The 20,672-nt window shown below is 32.3% G+C and overlaps 1 protein-coding gene across 7 annotated transcripts in view; it reads left to right on the forward strand.

Annotated features, from left to right (window-relative positions):
* Positions 1-20,672, forward strand: part of LOC114324758 (uncharacterized) — a 1,163,158-nt gene that overhangs the window by 736,166 nt on the left and 406,320 nt on the right. For all 7 annotated transcript variants that reach the window (XM_050646138.1, XM_050646134.1, XM_028272597.2 and 4 more), the window contains one exon: positions 18,869-18,949. In XM_050646138.1, the coding sequence (XP_050502095.1) occupies positions 18,869-18,949 (81 nt within the window). The remainder of the gene's footprint in view (positions 1-18,868; positions 18,950-20,672) is intronic.

The following is a 20,672-nucleotide window of genomic DNA, read 5'->3' on the forward strand; positions in this document are numbered from 1 at the left end:
ATTAAAAGTAAAACTTTCGTTAGTTTGTGTAACTTTAATTTGAGGTCTATCTGTAAGGCGTATGTATGCATCCTACTTAGTCCGTTCTTTAACGGTAAAATATTGCAAAACCTCTAAATTTTAAAGAACCGCTTGGATTGACATGAAATTTGGCACACACATAGCTAACAAGTCAAAGAAAAAAACTTATATCGTGCCGATATGTGCTTTTGCCCTGGGGGTGGTTTTCACCCCCTTTTGGGGGTGAAAAAATATTCGTCCAAAGAAAGTCACGAAATGGATAAACTGGCTAATTTTAGGCAACTTTTGTTCTATAGAGTTTTTTTCACTAAGTCAATACTTTTCGAGTTATTTGGCAGTGAATATGTTCATTTTTTCAACAAAATAACCACGCTTCTAGACGGTTTTTCGCAAATAACTCAAATAGTAAAAATTTTGTCGAAAAAAATTCTTAGCAAAAATATAGCCCGTAAAAAAACTTAAAAAAATGGTGTATATATCACGTCTCTACACCTAGTAGAAGCAGAGTTATAGCTAATGAAAAATAGATTCATATTTGTCAAATTATAAATGGAATACTTTAACGTGAAATAACCAAAAATGAAGCACATTTCGGGGAAAACTCATTACGACTTATTTAAAGTGTTAAAAAAAGCTTCATTTTTGTTTTATAAAAAAAATTTCTAGCATCAAAATTAAACAAGTTACGCTAAAAATAAAGTTAGTCCCTTTTGGTGTTGGTAAAAAAATCGAGAAAATCACACCCTAACTAGTATCTTAAATGAACTTAATCGTTAAGACTTCACAAGTTTCTTGACTTTTGTACATATTGTTTATATGATCTGTAAGTTTCATCGGTTCAAAGTCCTTATTATTTAAAGGGCTGTAGTTAAAAGTGGTTGAACGAGTCACTGATCACGAATGTATGGAAATTTAGAAACATCAAAACTTAATCAATTTTTGTCTTACAGATAAACAAAAAAATACATGATATTCAGAAAAGCAAATCTGACTTTTTTTGTTTTCGAGATTTTTAATATCTCTAACAATTTTTAAGTTATTTTGAAAAAAAGCATATTTTTCAAAATTTAAATTTTTAAAAATTTTAATTTGAAACCAAATTTTTTCAAAAATAAGCACTTTGAATCGATGAAACTTACAGATCATATAAATACCACATAAGTAAAATATTTTGTGGAGCGGTAACGATTAATTTCATTTAAGTTGCTAATTAGGGGGTGGTCTTCCCGATTTTTTTTGCAAAAACAAAAGGGACCAACTTTATTTTGAGCGTAACTTGCTTAAATTTAATGTTAGAAACTTTTTGTAAAAACAGAAAGCTTTTTTTAAACACTTTAAAAAAGTTAAAATGGGTTTTCCCCAAAAAGTGCTTAATTTTTTGGATATTTCACGTCGAAATATTTGAAATTTGGTGAATATGGAAAACCGATTATTTTTTGTTTGAGTATTCTTTTTAGATTTGATGATGTTCAAATCTCAGTTGCTTAGTCTAGAAAACAGGAGAGTTTTGCTTGTAAATCGGCATTTTCATTAACTGGAATGTCAAAATATCGGACCCAAAATATTGCTACTGTATTTCCATTAGTTTGAAGACGATTGCATACACTCTGGATTTCTTGAAATAGTGGATGGGTAGAATGTAGATTTTTACTTTATCGTACTATATACGTAGTATAGTATAATAGATATTACTTTATCGTACTATATACGTAGTATAGTATAATAGATATTACTTTATCGTACTATATACGTAGTATAGTATAATAGATAAAGTTATAGGATCGTGCAAAAAAAAAATTTTCAGATTTCACTTTTCTTCGACGTTTTGAGTCCCCCTGAGTCTAAAAAGCAAATGAAAAAAACATGTCGGAAGTATGTACGTACGTACGTATGTCGCCACCGCCCAGCAAAAACTACTGGACCGATTTTGATGAAATTCAGTATGAGTAAGTTTAAGAGAATTTTGTCGAGAAACTAAGCTTTTAAAAAAACCACTCAAAGGGGGGTCGAAATAGGGGGGTTATTTAGGGCCTATTTTTGCAAATTTTGACCGAAATTAATGAAATTCAACTTAAAGTAAGCTCATCAATAGGTAAATAAAAATACGGAATTTGACATTTCCAAATTCAAAATGGCGGCCAGCATGGCCGACCGCCCACCCGACACATTTCCCTACCTATCTAAAAACTTGTTTAAGATAAGTTTAATTTGAAAAAGTCGTTATATAGCCTAAAGATGGGGCTATAAGAAGGATGTTATCGTTTTTCAGAAAAAGTTACAGGTTGTCTATATTTAAGGGGTCAAAATTTGACATAAATTTGAACTAGATTTTCTCAAAAATGGCTCCAAAGAATTTTTTATATTTTGATATATTTTTGATATCCTATCAGTAGATTGAATTACATTAGTCAGATTTCTTAACTCCCCATAGGAGGGGAGTTATGAATTTTTTATAAAAAAATATTCGAGTGCCCGTAACTTCCTTCTTAATAGAAACTAAAATTTGAAATTTTGCAGGCATATATGGTACTTTATTATCTATTATCACGATAAATTTTGCCAAAAATATGGCTTCCGGTTGAACGGGAAATGAATAAAAAATCTTAATTTTTTTAGATACGCCCTATATATTTTTACATATTTTGAAAGAATGCAAAATTACCTTTCCAATGACATAAAATTCGTTGCTGTAGCTCAAAAACTCGAAAAGTTACGGTAAATAGAAATTTTGCTATAATCTTATGTGTGTCCTCTCTCACGCGATCATAGCAGGGCATTATTGTAGGGCAGTCAATGAGGGTGTTTGGCTCCGAATTCCACCCTATTACACTGATGTACTTGAAATTTCCCCAGTAAGTAGGGAATAGCTCAAGAAACAAAATCTACCCTATATACTATGGTGCTTTTTATCTTGGAGCGGTTCCCACTTCTTTAAGGGGGTGGAAAATTTGTTGGTCAAAATAAGCACGGAAGTGGCTAAAGAACCTATTTCTAAGCAAAAACTGGTCCATACTTTTTTTTGAGAACTCAATACTTTTTTAGTTATGCGTAGTTAAAAATTTGCAATTTCATTGAAAAATGACACTTTTTCGGACTAATATTTTGTGAATACCTTAAAAACTATGCATCGAACTAAAAACACTATATAAAACATTTTTTAGATTATAAATAATAAAGAGATTCGTTCCTTCGTAAATGTTCTATTTATAATACAAAAAGAGATATGGTAGGTGAAAATAGTTTGTTTTCTGGTGCATGCTCAAATTGGTGTATTCAACTTGAAATAACAGAGGAACGGTAGGTTTTAGGTGTATAATGCCACCAACACCTTTTGTAGTGTTTGAAAAGGCCTTTAAAACGAGCACCATTAAATGTCGGTTAAATACACACTAAGCGAGATAGGGTGCAAAAAATATATGACTAATGTACTTTAGGGAAAAATGAATAGTATTGTCCCTTTCATGAGCATTTTTCAGTACGTAACAAATGATAGGAAAAAGGGTAAGTCCGTGATAATACACATTTATGACATTTATTCTAACATGACATTTTAGTTAAATCTGACAGTTGCAACATTTTATTTTCAATTTGGAATAAAAACAAATCAAATGTGTTTCTTGCATTTATAAAATTGTATTTTCTTTGATTTGTATAGTCTTATAAATTATACAGATTATATTTGTAATATTATTATCTAATTAAAAAAATTTTTTTTTTATTACGGCGCCATCTATCGACAACTAGAATAACTAGAATAAATGTTACAAATGTCACCGACGAAATGTAATCACCGACGTGCCTTTTTTTCTGTCACATACAATTTAATGCGTTAGAAAGAAATCGAAAAACTGTGACGCACTGAAAGATGATCATGAGAAAAAGAATATATACATTTAACTCCCCATCCACCATAATTTAAGTGCATTGTTTTTCTTTTGCAATATCTTTTAATATAGTTTTATTTCTACTTTCAAAAAGTTGAACGGGTTTAAAATGAATGGTTTTTGTAAAACATGTGATCAAATCATAGAATGTGATAAATAAAATAACTCTCCTGTCGATTAGTAAAAAGTTTATTAAACAATTAGCCTGAGAAAACTGAAAATATTAATTAAAACATGTGTAACATTTGTGTAACGGAACTTCCAATAATGAACATAACCTTAAAACTTAATTCTTCTTTTTCTTTATATCTTGAATATTACATTAGTTCGGGAGCTTACATTAACACTCCCACTTATTCAAGATTTGACAACAAATGCTAAAACAAAGACCTAACACATTAACAAATACAAAGTTTAAATTGACAAATTTAACTTATTCAATAAATTGTTAAAAACTGTCTTTGACAATGCTTTAGTGAACAAGTCCGCTAACTGATTACTTGTATTGACATAGCTTACACATATGTTCTTGTTTTCACACTCATCTCGAACAAAGTGAACCTTAATATCAATATGCTTTGTTCTGCTATGAAATTGTTGTGCCTGTGTTAGCTTAATGGCAGATTGATTATCAACAAAGATGTTGACAGGTGAGACATCAATTCCAATCTCCTTTAAAAAATTTCTAAGCCATAAAGCTTCTCTAACACCAAAAGCCAAGGACACATATTCGGCCTCTGTCGTTGATTGTGCCACTACGTTCTGTTTTTGACTCTTCCAGGTAATAGGACCATTGCCTAGTATAAATACATATCCACTAGTAGATTTTCTTGTATCCAGACAGCCAGCATAGTCTGCATCAGTGTAGCCTATTACCTTGATTTGTGTAGTTTTTCTGTACACAATTTTATAATGAGCAGTATATTTCAGATATCTAAAAATTCGTTTTACTGCTTTCCAATGTTCATCACTCCAAGCATTAAAGAATCTGCTTACCTGATTAACTGCAAATGTAATATCTGGGCGACTGGTGGTTGCTAGAAATATTAGTGAACCAACAGCCTCACGATATGGCAAAGATTTATTACAATTTAAAATATTTCCTTTAGACAAAGGTACACTAGGCTCTGCAGGAATCTTTAATGGGTTAGCATTAGTCATATTAAATTTAACAAGAAGTTTTTCTATATAATTATGTTGATGAATAGCAATTGTACCTGCACTAAGATCTTGTTCAATCTCAAGTCCAACAAAATGTAATTTATTATTTAAATTTACAGTTATTTTAAATATTTGCTTTAAAGATTCTAGAAGTTCATTAATAGCACTTTCTGATTTTGACATGACAAGTCCATCATCAACATAAATTGCTAAATAAGTTTCAGAATTTGCAAAATTACCAACAAAAACACATTGATCACTTTTTAATTGTCTAAAGTCAAATTTATTAAGAAAAGATACAAACTTCTGGTTCCAGCATCGTGGTGATTGCTTAAGTCCATATAAGCTTTTATTCAATTTACACACTAAGTTGTGTGACTTCTTACTTTCAAAACCAGTTGGCTGCTTCATATACACACACTCTGGTAGATCACCATACAGGAATGCAGTCTGTACATCAAAGTTAGCAAGTCTAAGATCCTTTTCCACTGCTAACGATAACAAAATCCGCACTGAGTCATACCGCACAACCGGCGCGAAAGTGTCTTCATAGTCTATCCCACGTTCTTGCATAAAACCGCGTGCAACCAGACGTGCTTTATAACGAACAGGATTACCATCTGAGTCAGTCTTAACACGATAAACCCACTTATTGTCTATCACTTTTGCACCATCAGGCAATTTTACTAAGTCCCATGTGTTATTAAACTTGAGGGCGTCTATTTCTTCTTCCATTGCTTGTTGCCACTTGCTAGAGTCCTCACACTTTCTTGCACTTTCATAACTTATGGGTTCAAGTATGTCACAGTAGTTTGCTACACCATAATAGTCCGGCTTAGACAGTGTATTTCTGTTACGTAGCTGTCTATCATTTACATGATCATCATTCGCATCATAGAACAGATTACAATCAAAATCCTCATCATCATGATCTGTTGCTTGAGACCTACTACCTTGTGACATGTCTAAACTCTCTTCATTGTCACTTTCTTGAATATCGTACATATCATCATAGTCTCTTTCTTCATTATCATCTAGGAGTTCAAATTTTAATCTAAAGTTTTCCTTCTTATTTTTAATTGTTTCGTTTTCATCAAAATTTACATTGCAGCTCACTTCAATTCTTCTCTTCTCACAATCCCACAGTCTATAATTTGATGAATATCCATCATATCCAACGAACAATAATTTTCTTGATTTTGAATCAAACTTCTTACGAAACTGTGATGGTATCAACATGTAAGCTGTACTGCCAAAAACTCTGATGTGCTTTAGATCTGGTTTTCGCCCAAACCATTTTTCATATGGAGTCATGTTTTGTACTTGACTTGAAGCCGTTCGATTAAGAACATATACAGCAGTATTTACAGCTTCGGTCCACAATTCTTGTGACACATTTTTGTTGATAAGCATAGTCCTCGCACTTTCAACAATTGTCCTTAACTGCCTCTCACTGCGGCCATTTTGTTGAGGTGTATAAGGAGCTGAACATTCATGTAATATACCATTCTTCCTGATAAAATCCTGAAAGTCACTATTGATATATTCTCCTTTACCTTGGTCGCTTCTTAAAACCTTAATCTTATTGCCAGTTTGTTTTTCAATCAGTATTTTAAAATCTTTAAACTTGTTGAGAACATCTGACTTGTGCTTTAGAAAATAAACACTGCAGTAACCGCTACAATCATCTTTAAATAAAACAAAATATTTTGATCCACTTGGAGAAGAAATGTTTACTGGCCCGCATACATCCGTGTGAATAAATTCACCTGGTTTGTCTGATCTGCTTCTTGTAAGACTTTTATGGGATTTTCTTGACTGCTTCCCATACTGGCATGTCTCACAGAAAAATTCTTCTTTGTCGTCAACTCTCATGTTGTCTACCAAATTAGCTGTTTTCTTAATTGTGGTGAAGTTGATATGCCCTAGGCGATCATGCCATAACTTTATTGATGTTTTGCAAGCTAAATTACATTCTGCAATAGGCTTAACTCTAAATTGCATGACCCACAGATTATCTCTACGTACTCCAACACATGAAATGTTTCCATTTGGCTCTAGAAATTGACACCTGTTTTTATGAGAATGATAGGTAAAGTTTTTATCTGTCATAGCTCCCACTGAAAATAAGCTGTGACTAAGTTCAGGAATGTATAGGACATTATTTATAGTACGATCATACCACTCACCTTCTACAAATGCCTGTATCTCAATAACACCCTTACCTTCTGCAGGAATCAGCTTGTCGTTTGCTATTCTAACAAACGTAGGTTCGGATAGAGATTCTAATTTTGAAAACAACAATTTTTCACCAGTCATGTGTAGGCTTGCTCCTGAGTCACATATCCACTCACTTTTATTTGCGCTGGAGGTTGACAAGTACATGGAAGAAATATCGCATATATAAGCTGAACTTTGATTACTTTCTGATGACTTATTTTTATCTTGATTTTTAGAATCATGTATTCTCTTTCTACACTCTCTGACCCAGTGTCCCTTGCGTTTACAATAATTACAGGTGGTATTCTTCTTTAAGTCCTGTATATTTGTTTTCTTTTTACTGGTGACTTCCAGTTTACTTTGTAAAGCCTCTACTTGTAAAGCAAGACGGGATATTTCAGAGTCATCATTATTCATTCTAGTTTCTTCTTTAAGCAATCTTGCTGCTAAATTTTCAAACGTTTGCTGATTACTAGCTACAGAGTCCCAGGCTGTACGAAAGGCATTAAATCTAGGAGGTAAACTATTAATTACTTTGGAACAAACAGCACTATTACTAATAGTTTCTTTAACATCTTTTAACTGTCTAACTAATAGCTCAATTGTTGATATATGCTCTGCAACTTTTGCATTATCATGCATTTTATATTCATAAAATTTTTGCCATAGTAACTCTCTAGATATTTCTGTCTTTTGTTCATGTATTGTGATCAGTCTTGACCACATTTCAGAAGCATTTTCACAATTTATCAAATGTTGTATTTGATCTTGACATATAGTAGATAATAAAATTACCTGTGCCTTTGAATTTTTCTCATCCCATTCTTTCCACTCACTGCTAGTTTGGACTGCTGGTTCTGTAACTGTTCCATTCACAATTGAAAGCAGCTTCTCTGCTTTAAACAAAATGGTTACACTGAATTTCCATAGTTGAAAATTTGAGCCATCAAACTTGGTGATATTACCAGAATCAATTTTCACAGCTGAGGCCATTTTTGCACTTCACTAAATGTTTATTTTGTAATTGTACGACTTGAACGTAGCACAAAATAAACACGGGGGCCACTCACGACTTGAACGCGAAACAACTAATCTTTTTACCGGCGCGAAGAACAGGCTAGTTCTCAAATCTCACAATAACGTGTCTGGGCAGCCATAACCTGATAAATAAAATAACTCTCCTGTCGATTAGTAAAAAGTTTATTAAACAATTAGCCTGAGAAAACTGAAAATATTAATTAAAACATGTGTAACATTTGTGTAACGGAACTTCCAATAATGAACATAACCTTAAAACTTAATTCTTCTTTTTCTTTATATCTTGAATATTACATTAGTTCGGGAGCTTACATTAACAGAATGAATTTTTAAATTTTCTTAAAAATCTTCCTTTTTCTCCATGTAATTCGAAAATAAAAATATTTCACCCCTGAGAAGCGGTGGGAACCTCCCCCATGATAAAAGCGCCATAGTATATAGGATATACTTTGAATTAGGAGATTAGGCTACTCCCAAAATTTCATTAAAATCCATGCAGTAGGATAGAATTCGGAGATAATATCTTGTTCTTAATCTCGCGCATTGTAGTCCTGTCGCCAGGGGGGGTACAACGGCCTCCTTAATTCAGATGGACTTACCCAAGTTTTTTTTATATATTTTGACCCGCAGAATACGAATTTTTTGGGTAACAGTTGATCCGGATGTCGATAAGATTGTTATAGACAAAGAACTTGAGGAATTACATAACAGCGATTTCTCGCAAAACAAAACATCTTTTTGTATTTTTTGGGTCATTTTAAGCAAAAAATATTCCTACAAGTTTTTTCGTAGAATGCATAGTTTTCGAGATAACCGCGGTTAAACTTTCAAAAAATCGAAAAATTGTAAATTTTAAACCCGAATAACTTTTGATTAAAAAATAAAGTAGCAATTCTGCTTACCGCATTTGAAAGTTTAAGTCAAATTATATCGGTTTTGATTATTTGCATTGCTAAAAATTTATTATTTTATTGTTAAACAAAGCTGTAAACTGTAGTAAACACCTAGTATGTGAGTGATGTTTTCTATGATTTCTCATTTAAAATCGAACGAGTAGGTAGAGTAGCTACAAGTGCAAGCGAGGCAATTTCTACGTAGCATGCGGTAAAACGCATGTATTAGGCACGGGAAACCTATGTGTTTATAGATTAGTTTAACAATAAAAAAATTAATTTTTAGCAATGCAAATAATCAAAACCGATATAATTTGACTTAAACTTTCAAATGCGGTAAGCAGAATTGCTACTTTATTTTTTAATCAAAAGTTATTCGGGTTCAAAAATTGCAATTTTTCGATTTTTTGAAAGTTCAACCGCGATTATCTCGAAAACTATGCATTCTACGAAAAAACTTGAAGGAATATTTTTTGCTTAAAATGACCCAAAAAATACAAAAATATGTTTTGTTTTGCGAGAAATCACTGTTATGTAATTCCTCAAGTTCTTTGTCTATAACAATCTTATCGACATCCGGCTCAACTGTTACCCAAAAAATTCGTATTCTACGGGTCAAAATATATAAAAAAAACTTGGGTAAGTCCATCTGAATTAAGGAGGCCGTTGTACCCCCCCTGGCGACAGGACTATTGACTGGCTAATCGAAATAGAATGAAATGCAAATATTGTAAACTATTAATTTCTCAGAAAAATGAACTAATTTGAAATGAGAGTATGACTATAATATTCTATTGATTTATGCAATAATCTATACATCTATAGTGTGTCCCCGAAATATGGCATCGAACATTTTCATCTAACAAATGCAGGAATTAATGATGCGTAGAACCATAAAATACTTTCAAGTACAGAATGTGTTTCTAAAATATCAAAATAACGAGTAATTTTGTTATTTTTATAGAATGCCAGTATCTAGTACCATAACCATAATAGATCAGTACGATGAAGTTCTCGGGCGGCCCTTCCGTCCAGCGTTTTTATATAGTGCATAGATGACAAAGAGCCAGTACAGATTGCTCTAGTTTTGTTATAACTAAGTGGAGTTTTCTCAGTTTGTAGTAGTCCATATATAGTTCCGCAATATAAATACTGCTGGAGAATCGAAACAAATTATACTTTATACTCGAAACGAAATACTTTAGAAAAACAAAGAGTACAGAATAAAAGTCAGTAGTAATCAAAATCATAAAAATTAGAAAAAAATGGTAATGGTACACTTACCTATACAGGGTAGCGAGAATGTATGGAAACACGGTAATTTCTCGGAAACCGCTAGAACGACTTTTATAGGTTTTGGTGGGTAAGGGTTTTTTAATGCGGCCGGTATTATATTGGTAATTACATTGTTGTCAAGTTTTCCGTTTTTCTGGAAATCTAATGAACTTTCTTATTTTAAATAGAACACCCTGGAAATTTTTTACGTTTTGAAGTCCTTAAAAAATACTGATTATTTTTCACGTTACATTTTCTATACCTAAATGCCGTAATTTTGGAGTTAATGCTACATTTATAAAAAAACAATTTTTAAATAAATTATAAAAATCAATTTGTTTGGCCCGGGTAGACATTATTTTTAGGTTCTTTGGATCATTGGGAACAAAAAAGGTCTTTTGTAATAACTGAAAAAAATTGAAAAATGACGACTTTCAAGGTTCAAAAACACAAGAAAAAAATTAATTTTTGAAATTACGAGGTAGCTAGATTCAAGTTCAAACTTTCTTATATCAGCTCAGTATAAGAATTTTTGACACGTTTTATTCTAATTCATTATTTTTTTATTGTTAATGAAGCGCATATGAGAGAACGGGTGATCGTGCTGCATTAACAACTAAAAACCAATGTTTTAAAATGAAATAAGACCAAATCACTTATCGGTATCTGGTACAATAAGGTTTGTTCTTAAATTGAGGCTCTTCATAGTTTCAGAAATAATATTTTTTACTTGTGTTTTTGAACCTGATGGATCGTCATTTTTCGATTTTTTTCAGTTTTAAATTATTTATAACTCGGAAACGATTAACTTTAGAAGAAAATTACGAAAGACCTTTTTTGTTTTCAATGATCCAAAGAACCTAAAATAATGTCTACTTGGGCCGAAAAAATTATTTTTTTATAATTTGTTTAAATTTTTTTTGATAAATCTCATAATAACTCCAATATTACGGCAATAAGGTATAGGGAATATAACATGAATAATAATCAGTATTTCTTAAGGACTTCAAAACGCAAAAAACAGAAGATTTGACAGAAAAACAGAAGATTTGACAACAATGTAATTAACACTATAATATCGGCCGCATTAAAAGACCCTTACCCACCAAAATCTATAAAAATCGTTTTAGCGGTTTCTGAGTAATGATCGTGTTTCCACACTTTCTCGCTACCCTGTATATGAACAACATATCTCCGACTAAGTATGTAAATACACTTTAATCTTATTCCAACCGTTGTTGAATTTTGTATAAAAAAAAACATGGTAAGGTTAATAAGGTATTTAATAAAATTAAAATAAACTTTTGAAGTTATGCAAATTTTTGTGTTAGCTGACTTTTGTTATATAAAAAAGTTATTAAAGTTCTAAAACGGTTTCTGTCTGTAAACGTTTAAACTTGAAATTGAGTTTTTTGTGGATTAGAAACTTTTCGAGGAATATATTAAAATATTATTTAAACGATAAAGGCAGTTATTATTTAAACATTGATTATCTTATGGAGTGATAGAAGTATGAATACGTAAGCTAACTTTTTAGCATAAGGAAAATCTTCAAGTGTGCCATATTCCCTCAGATGAAATAATGTACATATCTTTATTATTACTTTTGTAACGAATTTTTGTATCAGTTTTTTGATGTGACTTTATGTATTAGACAAGGCGAAAACGGCGGGTCCTTTGGAGAAAATATTCCCATGAGATTTTTTTGCATAATCACATTCGTGAGACATTCAAGAATAAGTTCAAGAAGTAGCCCAAGTGAAAAGTGGTCCAAATTTGTTTTAATAATTTTTTTAATCAAATTGTAAAAATCAATATTTTGACAGGCAGCTCACAAAAAAAAGGATTCTGCAGTGGACATCAGAACTCGTCACTAGATCATATGAAACAAAAAATTCAAAAAGATTTAATTAGCTTATGAGTTTCACGAGGTCACAACGTCGAGTTTTTTGTTTTTAATGATTTTTGAATTTTTGGTATCACTCAAAATTCAAAAAATGAAATTTTTGGTAAAAATTTTGTGAAAATCAACAGATTTATTATTGTTGAACAAAAAATAAGCAAAAAAGAACAATATCTCGACGTTGTTGCCTCATGAAATGTCTAAAATGTCTCTACAATATCCACCGCATTTGAGAAAGCAGTTTTGAGAAAAATGCTTTTAAAGTTTTGACAACTGCATCTTCATCTTCTTATTTGTCTGCCAAATCGTAAAGTGATGCACATTGGAATATATTTTTTTGAATCGAGGAGCAATCTACAAAAGAGAAGGCGAACAGTTGTTTAACGTTTCTCACTACGCTCAAGCGTGCTGGCGCGAAGTCGCGGCAAAGCGAGTCTAAGGTAGGGATATTCAACACGCTGTATCTCTGGTAAATTTACTCCGATTATTTTGAAATTTTTAGAGAGTATTCTTCAAAGTATACACTTTTATTTGAAATAATAAAAAAGTTAAATATGTCAAACCATACCCCCCCCCCTTAATAACTCGGTTAAAAGTTATTACTATGAAAATCAGAAAGTAACTAAATCAAAGTTTAAAGCCTCCCTACAAGTTCCTGAAGAAATTTTTGTCGTTATTTGATTACTAAGCTGTTATTTTTAAGTATAAATAATAAGCGCCATGCACGTGTTAGACGGCCGTCCATGATGAGGGCGAAAGAGATGCAATTCAGGCAGTCCAATGGCGCATCTCACTCGCACTCACATTTACAGCCGCGTCAATACGATCTTACCACTCATTATTAATAATTAATAATAACAGCTTAGTAATAAATTAATGACATAAATTTCTTCAGGATCGTGATGGGGGGCTTTAACTTTGATTCAGGCACTTTCTGACTTTTATAATAATCATTTCTAACCGAGTTATTAAGTCTTAAAAATGGGCATTTTCGCGTTTTCCAAATTTTAAATTGCTTATAACTCGAACACGATCTACTTTAGAGAAAAATTATAAGAGACCGTTTCTGTCCAGAATGGTCCGAAAAATCTAAAAAAAATTCTCCGGATATTGATTTTTGCAATTTGATCAAAAAAATTGTTAAAAAATATTGGACCACTTTTTGCGTGGGCGACTTCTAGAACCTTATTCTGAGGCGTCTCACGAATGTGATTATGCAAAAAATCTCATGGGAATATTTTTTCCAACGAACCCGCCGTTTTCGCCTTTATATGTATGTGCGCATAATTACATTAATATTACATTATTATTGCTCAGAAGGAAAATATGAATTAAAACAGTTTTGTTGAACAATATCCATGGAAATACCTGCCTACAGTAATATAAAAAATATAGGTACCTATGTACTTTGATTTTTAAACATAGTGCTATCCAGATACCATCCCTCTACTTTTCCGCATACCCTGTTTCAGCCTTCATAGCTCAATAATAACTAATCAATAATCAACTATTCTAAATGGGACATGAGCCACAATTTAACTAAAAAACGTTAATAAAATATTTTTTTTAGTTAAATTGTGGCTTATTTTCCATTTAGAATAGTCTATTACAATCATGCCACAAAGAAATACCTTTAAAACTAATCAATAAAGAAACTTATTATCGAAAATAATAGTCCAACAAAGTTGTAAAACGCAATATCAATACGACAGCTCAAATTACCGACGAGCTCTTGGTCAAGACGAGTCTTCCAACATTCTGTCACTTATTTTAACTCACTAACTGCACTTTAAAGGAAAACTGTATGGAGAGAGACATAGGAGAAAAATAAAATGGACCTGAAAAGGCAAAGATCAAACGGAAAAAATATAAATAGATGATTGTTTAAAGTAACATACATAAAAGACGAAATAGGTTGAGAGTACGATAAAAAAGGAAGCTCGAAAATACCGGAATTCAAACAGTAAAAAAGTTGGAACTGTAAGTTAACCAAGGCAGCCAATAAGGACAAAGATAATCCAATTTTCTGGGGCCCATAATCTTCATTTTTAATATTGTTATTAGTTTCATATCATAATTGTTTTATTGCGTTTATGTGTGTTCATTTGACATCTGGTGTATTATTCCCAAGTTTTGTAAATTCTTGAACATGGGCGATATACTAAACCGGGCGATGAACTATATAGTTATCATCTAATGTAATTAATGTAACATTTTTGATATTCTTCTTCTTCTTCAAATGCAAATCCACTAATGAATGTTAGCGATCGTATTTTCCATTAACTCTCTGTTTCTTACAATGCGTATCAGAGATTGTATGTCGTTAATCCCTGTCCATTGCCTTATGTTTCGGAGCCAGGACATTTTCTTGCGTCCTATTCCTCTCTTGCCTTCAATTTTACCTTGGATTATAAGTTGCAGGAACTGGTATTTTTCGTTGCGCATGATGTGACCCAAATACGCCGTTTTTCTTTTCTTGATGTTTTCGAAAAGCTAGCGTTCTTGGTTGATTCTTTTAAGGACATCTATATTTGTGACTTTCGCCGTCCATGGTGTTTTTAGGATCGGGCGATAAGGCCACATTTCGAAGGCTTCTATTCTGTTTATATCCCTCGTTTTGAGTGTCCAGCCCTCTATGCCATATAGCAGCACCGACCACACGTAGAATTTAGTAAACCTTAGTCTCACTGTAATGTCGAACTCTGAGCAGGTCAGTACCTTCCTGAATTTTACGAAAGCTTGTCGAGCTTGCTAAATGCGACATTTTACTTCCCTGTCCGATGCCCAGTCTTTAAAAGGCCACGTTCCCAGGTATTTAAATTTGCTCACTCTTTCAATGGACCTAGTATTCAATGTTATGGTGGAGTTTTCAAATGCATCCAAGTTTCTGGAGATGATCATGAATTTGGTCTTTTTGGTATTAATCTTTAATCCCATTCGCTTACTGTATTCTCCGATTATAGTGACAAGTTGCTGAAGATCTGCTATGGTGTCACATATTAAGACAGCATCATCAGATATCGTATGTTGTTGATCAATACTCCATTCACTTTGATTCCCATCTCTGCATCTTCCAAAGACTCTTGAAATATGGTTTCCGAATAAATGTTAAATAAAAGAGGGGAAAGCACACATCCCTGCCGAATACCCCTTCTTATATGTATGGGTTTGGATATAGACTCGTCTATTTTTAATTGTGCTGCCTGATACCAGTACAAGTTTTTAATACATCTTATGTCTTTTTGGTCTATATCAAGCTTCTTGAGGATCTGCATTAATTTGTGATGTTGGACACGATCAAACGCTTTCTCGTAATCTAAAAAGTACAGGAATACGTCCTTCCTGTGATCGTAACAATTTTGGACCAACACCTGTGTTGCTACTATTGCTTCTCTTATTCCTAAACCTTGCCTAAACCCAAACTGAGAATCACTGAGGCCCAATCACATTTTTTTTATAATCTTTGATGTAGTATTTTCAAGAATATTTTTAAAGTGTGACTCTTCAGGCTAATGAGTCTGTGATCCTCACATCTTTTTAATTGACTTTTTTGAGTAGGGGAATAAATGTAGAGAGCAACCACTCTTGAGGATAGCAACCAGTTTCATAAATAAAATTAAATATTTTATGCAGTGCTGAAATTCCCCTTTCATCCAGTAGTTTGAGTATTTTTGAAGGGATTTCATCTGGTCCAGGTATCTTATTGTTTTTTGAATATAATATTGCCTTTTCCATTTCTTTTTTAGTAATTGTAGGGCCAGTCAGCCCTTCTGTATAAACTGAGTGTCTGTATAAACTTCACTCATAAGTCTTTTGTCATGAAAGAGCTCCTGGATCTAGTTTTCCCATATATGAGTTTTCTCTTTTTCACCTAGCACTATCTGGTTATCTTGATTGACTATGGTAGTTGGTCTTCATTTTCTGTATATTTCAGCAGTATCCTTAAGCTGTTTAGGTAAATTCGGGTCATCGTGCTCTCGTTGTAAATGTTCTAGATCGATACATTGTTGCTTAAGCTATTTTTGATATACCTACATCAAATGTATTAGTCTAAGATCCGAATAGGAATAGGAGGTAAAAATGTACCCATCTACTTGCCGGATGAAACATTTTTTTAATTATAGTTCATACATAGAAAAATATTTCTAGCCTGGGTTGCCTATCAAAATCGTGTCATAGCTATCCTTAAGGGGTCCGAAAGGGTTGAAATCAATATTCCAAACACATTTTATTTTAAAGGATGGTAGAATTATTTTATTTTTAAATTAAATAGGCATATTCAGTACAATTCATAGAGTACTCAAGAAAAATGCAAGGAAAAATACTGAAAAATAAGCCAACGGTGGAAAATTTTTAAAAGACACCTCAAAATATAATGAATTTTGCGGTGGACATCAGAACTCATCATTGAATCATAGTAAACAAAAAATTCAAAAAGATTTTATTAGCTTATGAGTTTCTCGACGTAACGCTGTAAAGTTTTTTTAGTTTTATCTTATTTTGACTTTTTTAGACCACTCACAATTCAAAACAACGAATTTTTTGGTAAAAAAGGTGAAAATTAACATACAGTCGGAAAAATGAAAGAATACCCATGAACGAACATATAAAACATGCTGTATTTTCCTGTCTCTGTGTCACAAAGAAAATTGTCCAGTGCAATACATGTAATAATAATTATTACATATACTTGCGCTGGCCAATTTTTTGTGTGACACAGTGCCAGGAAAATACAGTGTTTTATAATATGTCCGCTCATGGGTATTCTTTCATTTTCCCTACTGTATTTATTGTTGTTAAACAAAAAATAAGCATACAACAAAAATATCTCGACAGCTTTACCTCAAGCAATGTCTAAAGAAAATATATACAAAATTCCAGGTGGGTCGGTCAAGTAGTTTTTGAGCTAAAATTTCTACAGCCTTTGAATAAACGAGTTATGAGGAAATCGAGTTTAAAGTATTGTTAACTTTCATTTTCAATTTCTTTTTTTGTCTTTCAAATCGTAAAATGATGCACACCGGAATATCTTTTTGAATCGCGGAGTAATTTACAGAAGAAAATAAAAGCAGCTGTTGACCGTTGTTCACTACGTTCAAGAGTGCTGGCGCGAACCTGCTGCAAATCGAATCGAAGCTAGGGCTATTTAACACTATCTCCCTACCTCCCTAACTTCGACTCTCTTTAGAGCAAGTTCGTACCAACGCGCTTGAGCGTAGTGAGAAACGGTCAACAGCTGTTCTTATTTTCTTTTGTAAATTACTCCGCGATTTAAAAACATATTTCGATGTGCATCACCATTTAAGAGACAAAAAAGAAATTGAAAATAAAAGTTGACAATACTTTAAACGCATTTTTCTCAAAACTGCTTTTTTCGGGCTTTAGACATTGTAACTCAAAAACTATTGACCAACTCACCTGGAATTTTGTATACATTTTATTTAGACAGTCCTTAAGGTAACTCTGTCAAGATAGTTTTGTATTATGCTTATTTTTTGTTTAACAATAATAAATATGTTGATTTTCACCTTTTTTTTTTTCCAAAAAAAAGTCTTTGTTTGGATTTCTTAGTGATATCAAAAAGTCAAAATTAGATAAAACTAAAAAAGCTTGACAGCGTTACCTCGAGAAACTCATAAGCTAATAAAATCTTTTTGAATTTTTTGTTTACTATGATTCAATGATGAGTTCTGATGTCCACCGCAAACTTCATTATATTTTGAGGTGTCTTTGCAACCGTTGGCTTATTTTTCAGTATTTTTTTTTGAATTTTTTTTGAGTAATCTATGAATTATACTGAATATGCCTATTTAATTTATAAATAAAATAATTCTACCATATTTTCAAAAAAATGTGTTTGGAATATTGATTTCAACCCCTTCGACCCCCCTTAAGGATAGTTATGACACTGTATCAATATTAATTCGAGAGATAGTAGCCGCACTGTTTTTCGAAAGTTCTGCGAACCTTTGGAAACAGTGCGTCGGCAGTAAGTACGTGTCACATCAAAGACGAGGGCACAATATTGTGATAAATATACATTGTGATGACGGTGATTATTTCTCTATATTGCCAAATCAGTCAATTACGTTCGACTTCTTGTTATAGATAATCGATTTTAGAAATTCCTATGTGACACAAATTCTAGGCATGGGATAAAAAAGTTCAGTTGAAGAAAGTGTATTTTTTTGTTCTTCTTAATGGCGGTACAGACTCGTTTTTGTAATATTTGATTAAATTATAGAATAATTTCTACATTCTTACATATTTCACAAAATTGGCTCTGTACCGCCATTCTATATTAATTACGAATATGTGTGCCAAATAACTCGACAAAGTATTCAAAATTAAGCTGCAATCTTGGAATGCGTTTTCCGTCTTGATGACACAAGAATGATGTAGCTTCTTAAGGTGAAATGTTTAAGTGTATAGTTTACAACATATTGTACATTAAATGAATTTACTTGTTTCAGGAATTAGACGAAATTTATGTAGACTTGTGTTCAACTGTGACTGATGCGGTACTACAGGGTGCAGAAGTAGTTTCAAATAGGGTAAGTATTTTGCTAAATTTCTAATATAATTGTTACAATATTGTTATCTTTATTTATTTTTAACATTTACAACAGCACAAGTGGATAAACAAGCAGAGAGGAAGTTAACCAAAAGCTTCATATTAAAAGAATCGTTAAGTTTTAAAAATTGAGACATTCATCTTATATTTGGCTTCTTCTTCATGTACCGTGTTCGAAGAATCACAGTCATTGCAGTATGTTTTACTCGACAAAAGGCCTTCTCAGTGTCAATAAAACACATATAAACCGGATGTCCGACTTTTCTGCATCTCTGTACCAAAACCTGAATACTAAATAGTGCTTATCTGGTTTCATGGTTATTGCGGAAACCAAACTGTGTATCACCAAGTTCTTCTTCTATTTTTTGGTACATCCTAGAGTGCAAAATTCGTAAAAATATCTTCAACACATGACTCAAGCTGATGGTTCGGTAGTCATTACATCTTGTCGCATTTGCTTTTTTAGGTACCGTCACAAAAGTCAAAAGCAGCCAATCCGTTGGTATACATATAGCCAGTTTCATATATTTTATTAAAAAGATGAAGCAGAGATCTTTTACCTGAGCTTTCGAAGAACTTTATTATCACTCACTATTTCATCTGGTCCCGTTGCTTTTGTGGTCTCTGGCTCAATTACAAAATAAGTCGACAATATCCAAGAATTAAAAGAATCTTGTTTTTCTTCCCTTCCAGCCCCAAAATCCTCTACCTGAAAATGTGTACGAAAATGCTATAAGAAATATAGTACCTAGTTGGTTCAAAGGAAAAATCTTTTGGTTTTAATTCTACTGTACACCCTGTAATTCTAAACAAATAGTACCTATTAGGTCGACAATAAATAACTGGTTAAAAATAAACGATTAAAACTCACATTTCTTTATTAATGTACCTACAGCAATCACATCCAAGCAACTATTACATTTCTCAAGAAACTTCCTTCTTCAATTAAGCTTTCACTTAATGACTTCCTGCCTCCATCTCAACGCAACTTATTAAACATTCATGGCCGTTCTTCTCGCAGTAGAAAGTAGTGCTAAATTTCCCATGTTCCCGTTAAGGTTACAAACTAGAGTAAAATAAGGGTTGTCTCAAAAGAAAATTACAGAGAAGAAAAAATTTTGCTTTTCAAGGAAAATAAAATAGTAAGTCTAGCTTATTGAAAATCGTGTTATTTCAAGGTTAATAAAATTTGTATCAGAAAAAACGTCACAAAAGAACATCAGGCTTCTTAATTTAGAATTAAAAATATTTTGCATCTACAGTTTCAATAGTTTGTACAAAATATGGTTAAATAAGGATATGTAAAAATATCTTCATTTTGGAAGGAAAATTCGGTGATTCGTTTTATAACGATCGACACTATATCCATCAAACATTAAGAATGTTTTTGTTGCAATATTTACAAGAATTTTTCTCTTTAAGAGTTTGTTCTTCTAGTTGAGACTAAAAGTTCAAGCATTTAAATAGAAATGTATATTATACTTTATCACAGGCTTTCTCGAAGTCTATAAAGCATATGTAAATATATTAACAAAATTGAACGTTTTTTTGTAAGAAAATTTGTTGTAATAAAAAAGCGTAGAAAAGCATATGTATAGGTACATACATCTTCGAAAACCAAACTCACGATAACACATACAAAACTTCTACAATTCTGATTATGTGACTCATTAAATAGTCAAGAGAAGTTAATGGAAGTCAAT

Source organism: Diabrotica virgifera, chromosome 3 (genome assembly GCF_917563875.1).
Source record: "Diabrotica virgifera virgifera chromosome 3, PGI_DIABVI_V3a".
NCBI lineage: Eukaryota > Metazoa > Arthropoda > Insecta > Coleoptera > Chrysomelidae > Diabrotica > Diabrotica virgifera.